Source organism: Ahaetulla prasina, chromosome 3, assembly GCF_028640845.1.
Source record: "Ahaetulla prasina isolate Xishuangbanna chromosome 3, ASM2864084v1, whole genome shotgun sequence".
NCBI classification, from domain to species: Eukaryota; Metazoa; Chordata; class Lepidosauria; order Squamata; family Colubridae; genus Ahaetulla; species Ahaetulla prasina.
Genome location: NC_080541.1, coordinates 206474707 through 206495136, shown reverse-complemented (window position 1 = coordinate 206495136; position 20430 = coordinate 206474707). Strand labels below are relative to the sequence as shown.

The window sequence follows — 20430 nt, the reverse complement described above, 5'->3', positions numbered from 1 at the left end:
GAACAGCATCAGAAAAAATGAATTATGAATCTGACCGTTTTTCACACAACTGTTGCATCATCTCCATTGTCACATGATCAAAATTCAGACACTTGGCAACTGACTCATATTTATGACAGCTGCAATGTCCCGGAGTTATATGATCACCTTTTATGACCTTCTAACAAGCAAAGTCAATGGGGAAGCCAGATTTCATTAACAACCATCTAACTAACTTAACAACTGCAGTGATTCACTTAACAACTGTGGCAAGAAAGGTTGTAAGGAGCCACAGTGGTGCAGTGGTTAGAGTGCCGTACTGCAGACTACTTCTGCTGACTGCTGGCTGCCTGCAATTTGGCAGTTCAAATCTCACCAGGCTCAAGGTTGACTCAGCCTTCCATCCTTCCAAGGTTGGTAAAATTAGGACCCAGATTGTTTGGGGACAATATGCTGAGTCTGTAAACATATTGTCCCCAGTACCCCATATTGTAAAGTGGTATATAAGTCTAAGTGCTATTCCTATTGCTAAAATAGAATTGCTATTACTAAAATGGAATCAAATGGAACAGCTTGCCATCAGAAGTGATGGGAGCTTCATCTTCATCACTTGAGACCTTCAAGAAGAGATTGGACTGCCATTTGTCAGAAATGATGTAGGGTCTCCTGCTTGGGCGGGGGGTTGGACTAGATGACCTACAAGGTCCCTTCCAACTCTGTTAATGTGTTAAAATGGGGCAAAACTCACTTAATAACTATCTCAGTTAGCAACAGAAATTTTGGGCTCAATAGTCATCGTATGTCAAGGACTATCTGTGCTGTTTCCCCTTCTGCTTCTCCGCACTCCCCACAACAGTGTCTGAATATATAATATGCAACGTTCCTCTCAAGTTCATACGGCATGCTTTTGGTAATGTTAGCTGTGATTCCCAAAACCTTATACTACAATAAATGTATAAATCTTCCTTGAATAAAGGAAGAAGAATTTGGAATGAGAAAGCTTCCCTTGTTTAAGAAAGAGTGCTCTGAAAAGGAAATGCTGCCCAATCTTGCCTTCTTGTGCAAAGCCGCTGCTGATATGTGGGGCTCTGATCTGACAACCCCAAATAAATTCATGTTAACATGCCACACACCAAGTAAAGTTTTCCCACTTCGAGGATGACACTGATGGTCATATTTCATATCAACTGGTGCACATCGTTAAAAAGGAAAGAAAAGAAAGAAACCTCAAGATCTGGCAAATTTACAGCAGAGTGAGAGAGTGGGGGGGAATAATGAACTACAAATTTAGTCCTCCTTCCATTTGCTCAACAAATATCGAAATTAGTAACGTATTCTTTTGGGGACAAGCTGGATACATAGCTAATAAGCAAAGATGGGTTGCATATGAAGCCAGTGATTTTTTTAAAATAATAATTTATTTACAAGCCGCCATCAACATGCATAGCAAGCAAATGGGCTAATGACCAGTGGTGACATCCAATTTTTTTTTTACTACCAATTCTGTGGACGTGGCTTGGTGGGTATGGCAGGGGAAGGATACTGCAAAATCGCCATTCACTCCCCACTCCTGGGGGAAGGATATTGCAAAACCTCCATTCCCGCCCCACTCTGGGGCCAACCAGAGGTGGTATTTGCCGGTTCTCCGAACTACTCAAAATTTCCGCTACCCGTTCTCCAGAACCTGTCAGAACCTGCTGGATTTCACCCCTACTAATGACCCAAAAATGCTTAACAAACTCAACAACAGAAGCGGGGGGGGGGGGAATGAAGACAGAGGAAAAAAAGAAGGAATTTATCAATGTTTCAAAGATCACGATACAATTTGCCTCAGAGAATGGTAGTTTTTCCCATTCTATTGATATCCAGATATATTGGAACTACAGTTTCCAGAATTCATAACATTGATGTTAGGGATTGGGAATTCTGGCAGTTGAGGTAGTAATCCATTTGGAGGCTGAGTTTAGCGATCCCTGTAACTGGTTTCAAATACTTTCTGGAAAAAATGGATGTTAGGAGGAATTTTATAAGCGGTAACAACATGCAGATGTTTAGAGATGGTCCTTTTAAAAAATGGAGCACTCACCCAAACACACCACAAATCATATCTATTAAAATTCCCTAATTTTACCCTTCAGAGTCATGGGTGGCCAAAGTTTCACATCTTGAGGCTGACCTTGGACAGTATGAGAATAATATAGGAAGAAGTACTGCCGTATATCTATTTTTGACTTTTATGGTTGTCTCACAGATGACCTGGGAAACCAAAGGTGCTTTTTTTCAAGAGGCAACTGGTGGTTCAACAGGCTAATGCAGCCTGTTATTAACAGCAACTGCTTGCAATATTGCAGGTTCAAGTCCCACCAGGCCCAAGGTTGACTCAGCCTTCCATCCTTTATAAGGTAGGTAAAATGAGGACCCAGATTGTTGGGGGGCAATAAGTTGACTTTGTATATAGTATACAAAATGGATGAAGACTATTGCCTGACATAGGGTAAGCCGCCCTGAGTCTTTGGAGAATGCAAATAAAATAAATAAATAAAATAAAATAAATAAAAACTTTCTTTGCTTTTCTTCGAAGAAGTTTCACTTCTCCTCCAAGAAGCATCTTCAGCTCTAAATGAGATGAGTTTCTTGGATGAGAAGCGAAACGTCTTCAAAGAAAAACAAGAAAGTCTGGTTGCCTCTTGAAAAAAAGCACCTTTGGGACAACCATATGTCAGGGTTCCAAGTAACACCCCCAATGAAAGAAGACTCTAAGGCTAGAAATTCCTTAAAGTTCCATTTTATTAGAGACATCATATTGGCACATCTGGGAAAACCCGAATCTGAGAGCTTCCAGGTTTTCCCCACCCATAGGAAAGTGCCATTGTAACTACAAACATCCACTAAATGAACTGCTATAAATCAAGGACTACCAGTATTAAAATAATCTCTTGGTTAAATGCTATTATGAACATGTCTTCTTTTTCATTCCAGGTCCATCGACACCAGACGTCTTCCAATTTTTGGAAACTCTTGGTATCACAGTCTCAACAAGTTTGGGAGATTATTGAGGAAAATAAATCCACATCGTTAAAGGAAACCCTCAAGACGTTGTATGCCTAAGGCCCATGTTTATTTCACACTTTTCCCTGTGAACTGTATTTGTTGTCATTTCTACACTCCACTTCATCCTAAAGATGTGTGTGTGTACGCATAGATAATTCATGACTATTTCTTGTAGTTGCCCAGAAACCTCCAACTTCAGTTTGTTGGAGGATTAGTATTGTTTATGAAAAAGAAAGTCATTGTTATGGCAGAAAACATGAGTCAGCTCAGCCTTTAAAAGGGTACAGCTGTGGAGAGTCAGTGGCCAGAAATGCCTTGCCATGCATTTTGCTCCTTTTGGAAGGAAAAAGGAAAAAGAGGGAGAACAAGGAGTGGGTAGGAAACAAAGGGGTTTCTCAATTGCCTAGTGACTGACTGTTATAGCAACAGTCTCAACTGTGTAGAAAAGAACAGGATTTGTGAATGAGAGCTGTAGTGAGGCTCACTCAATTGATATTATCAGTCCCAATGCAATTCACTTGGTCATGCGTGAGTCAAGCAGGCCCTTTACAAAAGCAAATGGAGAGTTGCCCCAACATATGTATGCACAGCTGCTTCAAGGTTCAAAGGAGCCCAATTAAGAATTCCCATCAGGAATGCTGGTTAAGCAAAACAAAGAGTCAGGGATCAAGCTAGGAGGATACAAACTCTCGTCAAGTAATCAAACGTGTAGACCCGAAGCTCACTGCTTTTCTTCATGGCTGGGTTAATGGGCCTTTACCCTCAGATCAGAGGTGGGTTTCAGCAGGTTCTGACCAGTTCTGGAGAACCAGTAGCGGAAATTTTGGGTAGTTCAGAGAACTGGTAGTAAAAATTCCGACTGGCCCTGCCCCCATCTATTCTCAGCCTCCCAAGTCCCAGCTGATCGAGAGGAAATGGGGATTTTGCAGTAACCTTCCCCTGGATTGGGAAGGGAATGGAGATTTTATAGTATCCTTCCCCTGCCACGCCCATCAAGCCACACCCACCAAGCCACACCCACAGAACCTGTAGTAAAATATTTTGAAACCCACCACTGTCGCAGATGGTGAGGCAGCTCAAAAGTCTGCCATCCTATTTTATGTTGATTCCAGTGCCAAGACTAACTCTTTTCCTTGTTTATCAGGAAATGCCCACTCGCCTCCCAGATATTATGTCTAAATATAATTAATAGGAAGAAGGACAGTTGCTGGGTGTTGGGTGCTGGGCGCTTCTTCCCAAATTCCTCTGGCAATCAGTAGCTGCCCACTTACTTGTCATTTATTTTTAGAGCTATTTTTTAAACATGGGTTTAGTCCTGTTGTGGAACATCAGAAGATCCAGGGTTAATAGCAGCTTCCCATGCATCCCTCTCTTCTGACCTGCTTTTCAGGCTGGCAGGAGAAGAGGCGAAAGCTCATTTTAAACACAGATTTTGTGCTCTTCCTCAAGAAGAGGGGCTTGACTGGGGTTGGCTGTGTAGTGGAATACAAACTTCTCATTTGCATGTGAGCTCATTTTATGGCTGCTGTAATGAACTTGTATGTATGTATGTATGTATGTATGTATGTATGTATGTATGTATGTATGTATGTATGTATGTATGTATGTATGTATGTATGTATGTATGCACGCGGTGGCTCAGTGGCCTAGTGCCACATAACAGGGTGAGCTCCTGTTACTTGTCCCAGCTTCTGCCAACCTAGCAGTTTGAAAGCAGGTAAAAAATGCAAGTAGAAAAAATAGGGGCTACCTTTGGTGGGAAGGTAACAGCATTCTGTGTACCTTTGGCATTTAGTCGTGTCGGCCACATGACCACAGAGATGTCTTCGGACAGATGTCTTCGGATTTGAAACGGAGATGAGCACCGCCCCTTAGAGTTGGGAACGACTAGCAGATATGTGCAAGGGGAACCGTTACCTTGATGTATGTATGTTTTAAAGAGAGAGAGATAAATATTCCTTCAGAAGGAAAGAATCCAGGTGGGGGGGAAGCAAATCATATATCTATCATATAAGGAAAGTATTATGGTAGAAGTCTCCAAGAAGTCCTTCTCCAAACAAATATTCCCCAAACAGGTACAAATTATACATGAGCAATGAAGCACAATTGGGCCCTGCACATATACCTGGATACTCTGCGGTTCAGTCCAATGTTCTCCATTTTCCATGGTTCCATTGGAATCCCTTATTCCCTAGGTTGACTATCCACATTTCTGGTCTTTCTTTGGCAAGTCAAGAGTGTCTCAAAATAAATAGCAAACTTCACTATTATCAAGAAAAGTACAAAGAGGTGTCCATAAAGTCATCAGGAGTTGACCATGCCATCCTCTTTCAATTGATAATAAAAACATTTTCTCAGGACCCTGTTTCCTAATATCCATCTTTCCTTAGTAGATGCATTTTAGAATTTACACCTATAAGAAAGAAAAAGAGATGTTAACCTCAAAGAGTTAATTCTTTGACAGGACTCAGCAATTAGAATCATACAGTAAATAGAAGCCCAGTTTATGCTGATTATAATATCTTCGTTGCTCTATATGGTCCACTTCTTACTGTTCGAATTAGGGTGAGGCAACTTAGTTTTATCAATCCAAGTTTGCTTCACATTAAAATATTCTGTATGTCTCACATTTTTCTTCAACAAAGCTTTCCATCCCTCTTTCACTTGCTATTCTTCTAGATTATGTGTATAACCCCTGCTTGTGTGGCCCTTTGGGGCTTATTAGAAATCATAATATATTGCAAAGATTTAAAGGGAATGCAAGTTACTTTACTTGGAACCACAGTTATACAGAACAATACAATTACCCTCATAGAACCAAATGCATAAATAATCCGATTAACATGAACAATGAAATTGTTAGTCCTTCAGAGTTCATAAAGAAAATTAGATTATTTTTGCTTGCAGACTTTTTAATCAGCCAGCAAAAATATTGCTATATTCCACCAAGGTTCAGGATGTTCAGAATTTATTCTCTGCACAGAGTTTTTCCACCAGCCATGGCAAATGGCAATTTTATATACTATGGCTAAAACTGTCTAATTTTGAAACGCCACCCAAAAATATTAGAAATAGAAAAAAGAGCTTCCAATTCCCTTACTAGGCAAATGGGCAAAACAAACAGATAATATCCAAGCTGTCCCAATTTGGTTATAACACTGTCAAAAAAACAGCTGAAATCATTTGGATTCAACTGGAAGGCCAGAGAAGCAACATCCTGACCCTTTCCTTCAAACTGAACAGACTGGGAATAAACAATCTCTAGAAGAGTGTAAATTATATCAGTTAAGGCAGGGTTGTCAAACTCAGTTTTGTTGAGGGACACATCAGAGTTGTATTTGACCTTGGGGGGCAGGGATGGGTGTGGCCAGGGTGGACTTGGCCAGCTTGATGTCACCCGTGTCGGAGGCGTCTGTGGTGGCCCGAGCGCTCTGTCAGCAAAAATGGGCTCCCGAGCTCCATTTCATCTGTGACAGCCTGCAACCCTCTGCCAGTGAAAATGGAGCTTGAGATGGCCACACTCAGCCCTTTCCAGCTTGTTTTCATTGGCAGAGGCTCTGTAGGCCACTCCTTTGCTGTTTCCAGGGAGGCCCCACGGTCCAGTTCTAAGCAACTCGCAGGCCGAGTCTGTTCCCCGGGCCTTGAATTTGATACCCCTGAGTTAAGTCATATGTATCCAATACAAGCCATACTGAGGACATTCACATCATTTACATGATGAGACATGTGATGTCACTTGCCCACTTGTTCTACATGGAGACCTGCAGTTGAAGTGCATAGATCAGAGGTGTCAAACACATGTCATCACAGTGGTGTCACATGACATATTGGGACTTTTTTCCCCCTTTGCTAAACTGGGTGTGGACATGCCCACCGGGTGACACATCCACTGTGGGCCATGAGTTTGACAGCCCTGGCATAGATAAACTTACAAGGCTTGATATCTTGATAGATTCACACAGAGCTAGAAAATGTCTCAAGAAGATGGGCTCCAAACTGTTTGCAGTTTTAAAGGTGATATCAACAATTGTTTCTGGGAACTAATTGATGGGTCATACCTTCCAGCAAGAAGATACTACAATATTATTCAGATTTTCTGAATTAAGTAACAATTTAGCTGTTATAGGTAAAGGTAAAGGTTCCCCTCGCACATACATGCTAGTCGTTCCTGACTCTAGGGGGCGGTGCTCATCTCCGTTTCAAAGCCAAAGAGCCAGCACTGTCCAAAGACGTCTCAGTGATCATGTGGCCAGCATGACTCAATGCCAAAGGTGCACGGAACGCTGTTACCTTCCCACCAAAGGTGGTCTCTATTTTTTCTACTTGCATTTTTTATGTGCTTTCAAACTGCTTGGTTGGCAGAAGCAGGGACAAGTAACGGGAGCTCATCCCGTTACACAGCAGCACTAGGGATTTGAACCGCTGAACTGCTGCCCTTTCAATCGACAAGCTCAGCGTCTTAGCCCCTGAGCCCTATTTAGCTGTTATACTTAACAACAAATGTAGCTTCCAGACTTCGTCAAGGAAAACTTCATGTATATAATCTATTTCAGCAACAGGTGGGTTATAATTTAGGTTTCCGCCACATATTAACTCTCCACTCCAGAATGCTCCTTTTGTGAGGGAGCTGATTTTCTCGAGATAACAGGAATCATGTCACAATGGAAAGATGAGTTTGCATTATAAGTAGATCCTTGTGTCAAATATTTTAGTTTGGTTCGTCTTTCAACATTTCCCCCCTAACTTACTCAGATGGGACATATGGTACACATGGCACATGTTGAGCAATGAACCACCCATGAAAAATAGAAGACACCACTGAACACCCCTTATGGGAACAAAGGCCCACAAAGCTTCTCGCTATTTAATCGAGACTCCCCGTGATGGAGTTACATTCCAAAAATTCCCCATGACTTTGAACCATGAAACGAATACCCATCTTTTAAATAAAACAATACGTTTCCAACAATAAATTCTTCCAGATGCTATATATGGTTCGTGTATGCTCTGCCAGATTTTAACCACCAAGTCTCAGGGTTCTCACAATTGGATAATGCAGTTATAAGGATCAACGCGAACCATCCACCTCACTTGTGTCCCAAAGGTGCTTTTTTTCAAGAGGAAACTGGACTTTCTGGCTTTTCTTTGAAGATGCTTCGCTTGTCATTCAAGCAGCTTCTTCAGCGGAAGAAGTTTCTTGGATCAGAAGTGAAAGGTCTTCAAAGAAAAAAAAACACCACCAGAAATTCCAGTTGCCTCTTGAAAAAACACATTTGGGACAACCATGACTTGGATGACTGAGAATCTCCATAGACCTCATTTGCGACAAAATGTGTTACTGGAAAAAGCTAGTACAGGTAGTCCTTAACTTACAACCATTCAGTTAGTGAGTGTTTGAAGTTACAACAGCAATGAAAACAGTGACATATGAACATTACAAACATTTCAGCATCCCTCTGGTCGCAGATCAAACTTCAATTGTTTGGCAACTGGCATGTATTTATGACAGTTGCACTGTCCTGGGATCATGTGATCACCATTTGTAAGCTTCTCAGTCGGCTTCCGACAAGCAAAGTCAATGGAGGGGGGAGCCATATTTGTTTAACAATGATATGACTCAATTAACAACTCTTAAGTTGTTCATAAAATGGGGCAAAACTCAAAGTATCTTGCTTAAAAATGGAAATTTTGGGCTCAGGTAGTCCTCGATATTATACTGTAGCATAGACTGGATGGAATAGGAGATTCATAATCAGACATAATCATCCTGAAGATGAAACTCAAATACTTGGGCCAACTAATGAGAAGGAAGGACTCACTGGAGAAGAGCCTAATGCTGGGAAAGATTGAGGGCAAAAGAAGAAAGGGACGACAGAGAATGAGATGGCTGGATGGAGTCACCGAAGCAGCAGAAGTGAGCTTAAATGGTCTCTGGGGGATGATAGAGGACAGGAAGGCCTGGAGGAAGGTTGTCCGTGGGTCAGAGACGACTTCACAACTAACAACAACAACAAATTTGACACTTCAACAGGTTCAGAGACTTTTATCCAAATTTCAACACCACTATTGTGCCATCACAATCCATCACAATCCAAGTTCCACTCCCTTTCTGTAAAGGAGAGTTTGTCTTGCGACAGTCATCATTTTGCTTGTACATAAACACCGACAGATATCCTCACAAACACCTTGTTTTGTAACATTGAGTGCTAGCAAACAACGGAGAAACATTATTTTTCTTCTTGAGGGAGGCACTTTTTCTGGAATCTAAAATATTTTTTAAAGTTAATAATTATGCTTTACCCTTATCATCTTCTTTAATATTGTTCACATAGGAAAAATATATAAAATACAATTCTATTATTTGTTAGTGATCTCAGTCAGTGAACCATAGGCTTTACATGAAGAAATTGCCAATCAATCTATTTCTAAGATCCAGTATCAAATTAGATAATTTTGGATTAAGGAAACAAAGAACATTTTATGTAGTATATGTGTCCAGTCTTTTTAAGAAATATCCCTGGTTTATAATGACCATTTGCTTTCTTCTTTATATTGAATAGAAGAATATATTATGATCTAGCTACTGTAGAATTGTTTACCAATACAAGCTGTAATTATTTTATTGCATTATTGGGATCCATTGCTACTGTCCTTTAACTTATTTATGCAATTATATGGTTTTGCAGGCAATCTGGAAGATTATTTCATACTTTGGTTTATATGAAGCTATCGAAGTGCTGTCCCGGTGTTTAGAAGCCGTACGGGTCTGGATGGGGAGAAACAGGCTCAAGCTCAATCCCTCCAAGACGGAGTGGCTGTGGATGCCGGCATCCCGGTACAGTCAGCTGAGTCCGCGGCTGACTGTCGGGAGCGAGTCATTGGCCCCGATGGAGAGGGTGCGCAATTTGGGCGTTCTCCTGGATGCACGGCTGTCTTTTGAAGATCATTTGACGGCCGTCTCCAGGAGAGCTTTCCACCAGGTTCGCCTGGTGCGCCAGTTGCGCCCTTTCTAGACCGGGATGCCTTGTGCACAGTCACTCACGCCTTGTGACGCCTCGCCTGACTACAGCAATGCTCTCTACATGGGGCTCCCCTTGAAGGGCATCCGGAGGCTGCAGTTGGTTCAGAATGCGGCTGCGCGGGTGATAGAGGGAGCCCCTTGTGGCTCCCACGTGACACCTATCCTGCGCAGACTGCACTGGCTACCTGTGGCCTTCCGGGTGCGCTTCAAGGTTTTGGTAACCACCTTCAAAGCGCTCCATGGCATAGGGCCGGGTTACTTACGGGACCACCTACTGCTACCGAATACCTCTCACCGACCTGCGCCTCACAGAGAGGGACTCCTCAGGGTGCCGCCGGCGCGACAGTGTCGCCTGGCGACACCCAGGGAAGGGCCTTCTCTGTGGGGGCTCCCGCCTCTGGAACGAACTCCCCAGGACTTCGTCAACTTCCGGACCTCCGAACCTTTCGCCGCGAGCTTAAAACTCACTTATTTATTTGCGCTGGACTGGGTTAGCTTTTTATGGGTTTTTAATTGGGTTTTATCGATGGGTTTTTAATGGGTTTTTAATGGGTTTTATTATTTGCTAAATTTTAATTGCGGCCAAATTGAATAAGTTTTTTAGTGGTATTTTAATAGTATTTATTTTGTAATAGGAATGTTTATTTTATCTGGCTGTAAACCGCCCTGAGTCCTTCGGGAGAAGGGCGGTATAAAAATTTAAATAATAAATAAATAAATAAATAAATAAATATATTTTTGGCTTAGAATAGTGCATAAACTAGGCCACTATGGCTCAGTCAGCAATTCATGTTCAAAAATATTGTTGGGGCATTATTTATTTATAATTTAATTATTTAGTCCTTTCTATTAAATCCAGAGATTTAAAGAAAAAATAAGTGTCCAGTTTGGAATATAACAATGCCCTTTGTATATCTATAAACATTAATATTGATTTCCACATGTTCAAACAATGCTCTAAAGCGAGTGTTTCTTTTGCAGGATTCTCAATTTACACAGAAAAAAAAGCCAATGTGCATATTATAGTTTGCATATGGTGGCTGATTCTTAATGCCTCAACAAAATGATGCATAAATTTTTTTTAGATTGTGTGCCTGGTTAATTAAAGGCATCGGAATACTATAAATGAATAGCTTCTCTGGCCCTAGAACTTTTACCCTCTTGATTTTCCTATATACAGTTCCACATAGGAAAAGTTCATACTATGTAGAAAAAGACTAATCTGGTACTTCACAAAAATGTTGACTTCCAATTTCAAGAAGTTTTAAACAGATTCCCTCCCCTCCCAATTTCAACTCGTACTTGATTCTTGTCAATTATATGGACAGATCCTTGCAGTTTTCTTGGCAATATTTCTGGAAGTGGTTTGCTGAGAGTGAGTGGCTGGCCCAAAGTCACCCAGCTGGACTGGGGAACTTGGGTTTTCCCATTTCTGGTCTAGTATTTTAACCACTAGACCAGACTGGCTCTCATTCCATTTCTAACTAGAAAAGCTGTTATCTAAGAATTCTATCAGCTGTAACTGCTGGGAGCTAAAGTGATAACAGAATTACAAAATTACAGATTCGAAAGGGATTTTGTAGGTTTTCTAATCCAACACCTGATCAGGCAGGAAACCCTATATTATTTCAGCAAAAATTCCTCTCCCCTGCCCCCCATGCCCAGCTGAACCACGTGATCATCAGAGGTTTTTTGTTTTTTACTTCTAAAAGCATTTTTTCTTCAGCTAAAAATATGCTTTTAAAAGTAAAAAAAAAAGCCTCTGATCATCACGTGGCTCAGCTGGGATCATCAGAGGCTTTTAAAAGCATTTTTACAACCTCTTCTGCTGAAGAGGTTGTAGAAAAAATGCTTTTAAAAGTAAAAAAAAAAAGTTGGCCATGCCCACCCAGTCACATTACCCCCCCACCCCACCAAGCCATGCCCACAGAACCGGTAATAACAAATTTTACATTTCACCCCTGATTGAAGCCTACCCTTCAATCAAGACTTTGATTGCACATTTGACTTTTTAACACATAATCCCCCTGCTCTTTTTCCACCAACTCTAATGGCCAACCTGGTGACCTCTTCTTGTTTTGGATAAGTATTTCTGGAAATACTAGGAAATATAGTCTTTAAAAAGACAGAAAGACACAAATTGGAGAAGTCTGATCTACATAGGCTTTGTGAAAGTTGAAACTTCATGTATCTTTATCCCTCTCTCTGCCCAAAATGTTACGCAAAGTACAAATAAAAACAATTTCAGTTTGTAATTTCATTAACCTGACTTACATGGATCTGATTGAGTTTTTGAGTTTTTATTTTAATGGAATCATTGCAACTTAAGTCTATAGGTACCTTTCTGCACAAAAGAAATTAATTAGTCTAAAATACTCACAATAACTTTCTTTCATCTGTCCAACAGCTATCTGACTAATAGGGAGATATTTCTGTATGTTTGTAACATATATGATATGTATTAAATAAAAATAAATATTGAAGTGGTGGGATTCAAAATTTTTTACTACCGGTTCTGTGGGCATGGCGTGGCTTGATGGACGTGGCTTGGTGGGCGTGGCAAGGGAAGGATCCTGTAAAGTCTCCATTCCCTCCCCACTCCAGGGTATACTTACTGCAAAATCCCCATTCCCTCCTGATCAGCTGAGACTCAGGAGGCAGAGAATAGATGGGGGCGAGGCCAGTCAGAGATGGTATTTACCGGTTCTCTGAACTACTCAAAATTTCCACTACCGGTTCTCCAGAACTGGTCAGAACCTGCTGAAAACCCCCTCTGCTCCTGCTGAATATCACTCACCTGCTAGTTAACTTTCTATTTGCATATGTTTCTTCTTTCATGTGGAGCCAGAAGATCTGAATGAAACTTGTTTCTGCGAACCAGTGTGAGGCTTTGATGAATTATTTTATTATCCATGCATGTCACAGTGAGTTTGATTTAAAGATGGTTGTCCTTTCCAAATACTTAAAAGGGAGCAGAGTGCACTCCTTCTGCCTTTTAAACTGGATGCTTTCCCAGATACAGAAACCTTAGAGCACAGCAAGTATGTATCTGTCTACTCAGAAGTAAATCCCAGGGTATTCATGTGCATAAGATTGAATTGAATGTGTTTTAATCAGTCCAGAGATGAACCAATTATATAGTTTGCCAATTATATACTTACCCACTTCCATATGAATAAAACAATAGTGTTTAATATGAGTGAAAAAGAGGAATGCTTCTTCAAAGACAGCACATTTTGCAGTGATTTTTATTAAACGTAATTGTGAGAAGATTAAAATCAGTTACCAATTTAAATGAACACTGCCCATTTGAGCAATGTAAAACTCAAAGGTATGGACACCACATTGCCTCATTTCTCACCTCCTATACTGAGAGCAAACATGGTTGCAAGATGTTGACACGCATAGCTTTTGCACTTTCCTGCCAGTGATGGCTTATTGAACAAACCTGATTAAGTTATAGCTCACCCCTGATGGATGAACCTAGTCTCTGTATTGCAGAGAGGTGACATTCACAATACAGAGTTATATCTGTATTTACTTCCTTTTTTTTGTCATGCTTATGTTCATACTTATACTTGCTACCTTGTACATGTTTGACAAACAAATAAATAACTCAGTGGTTAAAGATGCTGAGCTTATCAGCTGGAAAGCTGAGAGCCCAGATTCAAGACTCATGCACCGTGTGAAAGGGTGAGCTCTCGTTATTTGTCCTAACTCCTGCCAACCTAGCAGTTCAAAAAAGCATAAAAATGAGAGTAGATAAATAGGTACCACTTCGATGGGAAGGTAATAGCTGTCAACCTTCCAGGAAAAAAAACCCCACTCCAAGTAAAAACTCCGAAGCAAGCATCTTTCAAAGTTCTATTTACTAGAATAGGTAAACTGGCACATCTGGGAAAACCCGAATCTGAGAGGTCCGGGTTTTTCCCCAATAAATCAAAAACCCCCAAACCATCCCCTCATTCCTCAGATGATCACATGCTCCAATCACCATCTCAAGACAGCACTCCGACCACTCCTTCTCCAGATGCAGGATCAGTCTGACCTTGACCGACAGGAAGAATGATATTATGTCTAAAGACAACTCCTCTACTAAATCACTCCCCCTTCTACTTTCCCACACACGAGAAAGTGGCAGTGCGGAAGCTTCCGGCCTAATATGGCTTCCAAAGTTGACAATAGCATTCCGTGCACTTCAGTGTATAGTCATGCTGCCCATATGACCACGGAAATCAACATAAAAGTCTCAGCGTACATAAAAGAAAAGATACCTTTATCAAGGTACAACACTTACAACTCTTAATGATAGTCATAGGGTACAAATTTTACACTTAATGATACAACACTTAATGATAGTCATAGGCTACAAATAAGCAATCAGAAACTAATCAATATCAGTATAAATTATAAGGATACAAGCAACAAAGTTACAGTCATGGAGTCATAAATGGAAGGAGATGGGTGATGGGAACGATGAGAAGATTAATAGTAACGCAGATTTAGTAACTAGTTTGACAATGTTGAGGGAATTATTTGTTTAGCAGAGTGATGGCATTCGGGAAAAAACTGTTCTTGTGTCTAGTTGTTCTGGTGTGCAGTGCTCTATAGTGTTGTTTTGAGGGAAGGAGTTGAAACAGTTTATGTCCAGGATGTGAGGGATCTGTAAATCTCTTCTTGATTCGTGCAGTATACAGGTCCTCAGTGGAAGGCAGGTTGGTAGCCATTGTTTTTTCTGCAGTTCTAATTATCCTTTGAAGTAAGTAAGATAAATAAGCAAATAGGGCATTTGATTCCACCCAAGATTTATTTTTATGAAAGTTTAGTGGGACTTAGCATAAATGTACATAGAATTGCAAATGTTAACCAAAAGACTTTTCTCTGGCTGTGTGTAATGCATCTTATTAAAATGACTAAAACTCCTGTGGGTGTAGCCTCCATAACTTTTAGTTCCAATTTGTGTGTGGATTTCTTTTGCCAATGGTTTTTTTTTTCTTCAGTACAGACGGTATCAGATGATAACATTATTTATGACTGCCAGGGGCAAGACATGACTAATGAGTGATTCTATACCCATATCCACTTGAATGTATCAGAATGGTTCAACCTGACACTTCTAAGGAAAGAGGGGGGTGGGAAATCCATTTGACATATTTGGGGGTCATCAGTGATTCAAGCAGATTTTTTTAAAATATATATAATCGTTTTCTTTTGGAAATGCTACACCTTTTAAGAATGAAGGCAGTGCAAAGAAGAAAGTGTGCGAGCCAAATGCTTCTCTCTGACACATTAAAAAAACTTGCATCTTTCGCACGACATGCACACCAGGACCAAAGGCTTTTCAGAGTTGTTTGAATGCTTGGATTCAAGGGGGCCACTAACAAATCAAGAGGCGCTGTGCAGGTTCACACATGTTCAAGAAACCCGACACCTGTGGTGGAATTCAGATTTTTTTTTACTACCGGTTCTGTGGGCATGGCTTGGTGGGCGTGGCAGGGGAAGGATACTACAAAATCCCCATTCCCACCCCACTCTGGGGCCAGACAGAGGTGGTATTTGCCGGTTCTCCGAACTACTCAAAATTTCCGCTACCGGTTCTCCAAAACCTGTCAGAACCTGCTGGATTTCACCCCTGCCTGAAACGTCTTTGAATCGTGTGTGTGTGTGTGTGTCTGTTTGTGTGTACGCACGCGCCTTGCCAAAAGCATGACTTGCACCAAGGCTTCTAGAGCAGGCCCATTGGCTGGATCCGGCCTGCAGGGTGCTTAGATCTGGCTTGTGGGGTCACCCTGGAAACAATGAAGGACCGGCCCGTGGTGCCTCTGTCAACGAAAACAAGCTCCCAATCTCTGTTTTTGGCTGGGACAGCCTCCTGCAACCCTCTGCCAGTGAAAACGAAGCATGTGGCGCTCCCGAGCTCTGTTTTCCCTGGCAAAGACTTGCAGGAGGTCGTCCCATCTGAAAATGGAGATTGGGAGCCCATTTTCACTGGCAAGCACTTGAGCCACCACAGCGTCCCTAACACGAGTGACATCAAGCTGGCCACGCCCATTTTGGCCACGCCTACCATGCCCCCTCAGGTCAAACACAACCCTGATGTGGCCCTCAATAAAATTGAGTTTTGACACCCCTGTTCTAGAGGATGTGACAGTTTGAAAGACTCCGAGGCAAGTTTTATTTATTGGTTTATTTTTTATGGTATTAATATGCTGCCTTCGTTGAAAGATTATGTGCAGCTAACAAGAATAAAACTCAACCTTAAAATCATAAAAGCATCACAAGCTTTCCAATCATAAAAGTGAATCATCACTGCAGCTAAGCATAAAATGTAGCTATCTGCTAATATGCGATAATCAGCGTGCTAGCATGCTTTGTACAAAGTGTTCTTCCAGCTGCTTTGGGCAGGCTCAGTGTCACTGTGGACAGCCCTTTCACAAATCAAATTGGTCAACTGAGGCTGGATGCAGAACCTCCAACTTAAAGCGGCTCCACAAATTGCATTCAATCCTAGCATGGCTTGATGGTTTAGTACATGACCTAACCATTAAACAAGGTCTATAAATTATGATTTAACGTTGTACGTAAACCAAATCACTGTGGAGCTTCTTCAGTGAAACTTTGCACACACTGCGATGCATGAAGCAGATCTTCAAAAGCCGTGCTTTTCCAGCCCATAAACTTGATGGGTCTCTCCACTGTAATTCAACTCTTACACTGCCCATGGTGGGAAGTTGTTGTGAGTCAGCCTGTATTTCTCCTGGTGCCATTTAAGGAGCAATTCGCACATCCTTGACTGATAGAACCAGACATTTCCGACCTGGGTGATAAAGATTCTGCCTATGGACCACAGAAGAAAACACGCATATATTAGCCCAATGAAGTGTAACGAGAGACAGGATGGACCTCAGGTTACAAACCATCCTATGTTGACATCATCCCCAGGCAAATGTTCAAATTACCATCTGTGGTTAGCTGGAAATGAAGAAAAAAAACCCCACCAATTTCTCCATTTTTTGGCTCTGGTTACCAGTAATTACGTATCCACATATAGGCGAGTTGAGCAGCGAATGGCTGCCAAAAATCTCCTATGCAGAGCCAGAGTTCTTGGGAGCCTGAGGTCAGTTTGTTGATGCAAAAATTGGCTTCTTTTCCTATAAGCAATTGTGGAGCGTTTTGTCAGCCTGTGCAGAAATAATTAGCTATTATGTTGGGGCACGGGGTTTTAAAAGGGGCTGAAAAAAATCGGCAGTCTATTGTTTTCTGCAGTAAGTTAACTAAGTTACAGGGGTATCTGTGGAGAAGACAGGTCAAAAAAGTCAAGATTTGAGACACAACTGGGTGATCAAACTTCCACTTTTTATATGTATCACATGTTTAAAAGAGGGAGAGCTTTGATCACATGGCTTCAGGCCAAGAGTGGTCTGCTGGGGTTTCGCAGGGGTTTGGGAGAACCTCTAGCTAAGATTCTGTGCAGTTCAGAGAACCCCCAAAATCCCACTCCTGGCTGGCCCCTCCCACCCCACCCTGCCCCGCCCCTCCCAGGAGTCCCCATGCACCCCATTTTGGATGCAGGTAAGTGCAGGGTGAGTGCGGAGGCTTGGGGAGGGCAAAAAATGGGCCACGGGCAGTTTGTGAAGGTCGGAAATGGGCCTGTTTCCAGCCTCCAGAAGGCCTCCGGAGCCTGAGGAGACCGTTTTCGCCGTCCCGAAAGCTCGAGGAAAGATCTGGAGCCCAGGGAGGGCAAAAAGCCCCCCCCCACCATGGTGCAGGAGACCAACTAGGCCACTCCCACTATGGCCATGCCCACCCAGCAACCGGACAGAGAACCTCTTGCTAAAATTCTTGAAGCCCACCCCTGGTTCCGGCCACCATCTTGACTTTTCTGACATCCACCCCACCCTGACACCCCTACAATCACAGTTACTGGATCCAGAAGCATAATCGTATTTTAAGGTAAGACAAATATATAAATCAAAGTGTTAGCACTCTCCCTGCTTAAAGCATTATTAAAGATAATCCTCACTTAATGACAGACCCCTTAGCAACTCTTTGAAGTTATGACAGACTCCTTAAAACTGAGTTCTGGAGTCACATGCACACACACACACACACACACACACACAGTGGTCATATGACCATATCTGGGGAACTTGGCAACCAGCTTGCTTTAATAGCTGTTCGCATTTAGTAGCACTAGCACTTATATATATCGCTTCACATTGATTTACAGACCTCTCTAAGTGGTTTACAGAGTCAGCATAACTGCCCCCAACAATCTAGGTCTTTATTTTACCCACCTCGGAAGGATGGAAGGCTGAGTCAACTTGAGCCAGTCAGGATCGAACTGCTGGCAGTGGGCAGAGTTTGCCTGCAATACTGCATTCTAACCACTGCCCACCATGACTCTTCATGTAACAGTCATATGACATGATTTACAACATTTTTTTATTTTTTTCCTAGAAACTGGTCTTTTCAGCCAATGTCTGCCAAAAAAATATATTCATAAGATTGTGTTGATTAACTTACAGCATTCACTTGATGGATTCTGCAATAAAGGCTGTAAAATCAGGTCATTCATGTGAGTGCCTTGGGTTACAACCATCATGACTTATAATGAAATTCCAAGCTCCATTATGGTCCTATTTCAAGGACAACTTATAAGTGTGTACACACTTCTCAGGAGCTAATAAACTGACACACAGTACCTCTACTGAATCAGTCAATATGTTAATAACATGACAGAGGTCCTTGTATTTTGCCTTCTTCGAGCTCGGTTGCAGAAATAACAAACCCAGCCAGGGTCGACTCAACTCCATCCATCAAACCTGCATGTTTTCCTGCCAGTTGTATGTCAATGGGATGATGGAAAATTTACTTTAGACAACCTTTCAGATGAGAAAATAACATTATAGAACTGTTCATTGATGGAAAGTGGAAGTCTCTTGTATTTATTGAGTGATGAGCTAGCTAAGAGGCTGGGTGAGCTGAACAACTCTGCAAAAGTTGCTGGAACTACTGCCTTCCAAGAAGAAAGTGAAGAGTAAAAATCGAAGAAGTGAGAGAATGAAGAAAGTAGGAAGCAGGAAGTTGATTCTCTAATGGGTTTCCCTCCTGTGTTGGCGTACAAAGCAACAGCAGAAACGATGTGGAGCATATATACCCTGAGAACTCTGGTGCAGAAAAAAACCATTTACCAGCAGATTGTCCCAGGTATAGTTAGATAATTAGAAACTGCTCATCACTCATCAAGAGGAAAGACTAAATTATGTAGTTTTAAGAGGTTGCCTTGCTTTCAAAGGTCACACTGACATTTTTCAGAATTTGGTTGATGGTGTTGGTCGTATTTGCCTCATATCTGAAGCAAAGGAATGCAAAAAAAGACATCCATTGAAGCCCTCAAAGAATTTCTTTCTTTCTTTCTTTCTTTCTTTCTTTCTTTCCTTTCTTTCTTTCTTTCTTTCCTTTCTTTCTTTCCTTCCTTCCTTTCCTCCCTTCCTTACTTTCCTCCCTCCCTCCCTCCCTCCCTTCCTTCCTTCCTTCCTTCCTTCCTTCCTTCCTTCCTTCCTTCCTTCCTTTCCTTCTACAATTAGCCATGATCTTCAAAGGGGGGACAGAATTCCTTGGATGAGTTAATTTTCTCTGTTTCTGTTAAAGAAAATTTCTTGATCCTTCCCTGCTGTTTTATTTCTTTATTATAACACCATGCTGAGTTTCTGGAAGATTTTACTAATGTTTTATGACCTTCATTTCTATTGTCCATGATATTATGAGACATTTACGAGAATAACAAATAAAAATTCCCTATCCTTTGGCCCAATTTTTGTTCTTTGAAAAATGCACTGGTGTCTAGTTAGGAATAAGACTTTCTTCAAAAAATTTCACTGCATTATAAACATATATTTTTATCTTTTTCAGGGTAAAAAAGATCAGTGTTACAGGATTGTAGCTCAGAAGATGGGAACTGGTCTTCAAAAAAATTGTCTAATCAAAACAAAAATAAATTTGAGGTGCTATTCCTTCACATGATGACTGCGAGGATTATACTTGTCAAACACTGGAAAGAAAAAGGGATGCCAACTGTTGAAGAATGGATTTTGAAATTGACTGGATCAGCAGAGATGACAAAATTAACTGCTGTGAGTAGAGATAATGGACTAGACCAGGGGTCTCCAACCTTGGCAACTTTAAGACTTGTGGATTTCAACTCTCAGAATTCCTCAGCTAGCAAAGCTCTGGAAGCTGAAGTCCACAAATCTTAAAGTTGCCAAGGTTGGAGACCCCTGGAGACAGCTTTATAAGAGACTGGAAACCATTCATGGACTTTCTATGTGTTAAATAAAGTAACAGGGGAGGAGAAGTTACTGCTATTTCTTTTCTTT

General features: G+C 41.4%; 1 protein-coding gene across 9 annotated transcripts in view; it reads left to right on the top strand.

The window, feature by feature from the left end:
• The window catches only part of NFATC2 (nuclear factor of activated T cells 2), a 233824-nt gene extending 213752 nt beyond the window's left edge, over positions 1-20072 (top strand). For 5 of the 9 annotated variants that reach the window (XM_058175793.1, XM_058175790.1, XM_058175789.1 and 2 more), the window contains exon 10: positions 2959-3113. In XM_058175793.1, the coding sequence (XP_058031776.1) occupies positions 2959-3035 (77 nt within the window). In that variant the 3' untranslated portion in view covers positions 3036-3113. Of the gene's footprint in view, positions 1-2958; positions 4517-19966 lie in introns of those variants that run through there. The other 4 variants (XM_058175788.1, XM_058175795.1, XM_058175784.1 and 1 more) reach the window with 4 other exon arrangements.
• The last annotated feature ends 358 nt before the right edge of the window (positions 20073-20430 follow it).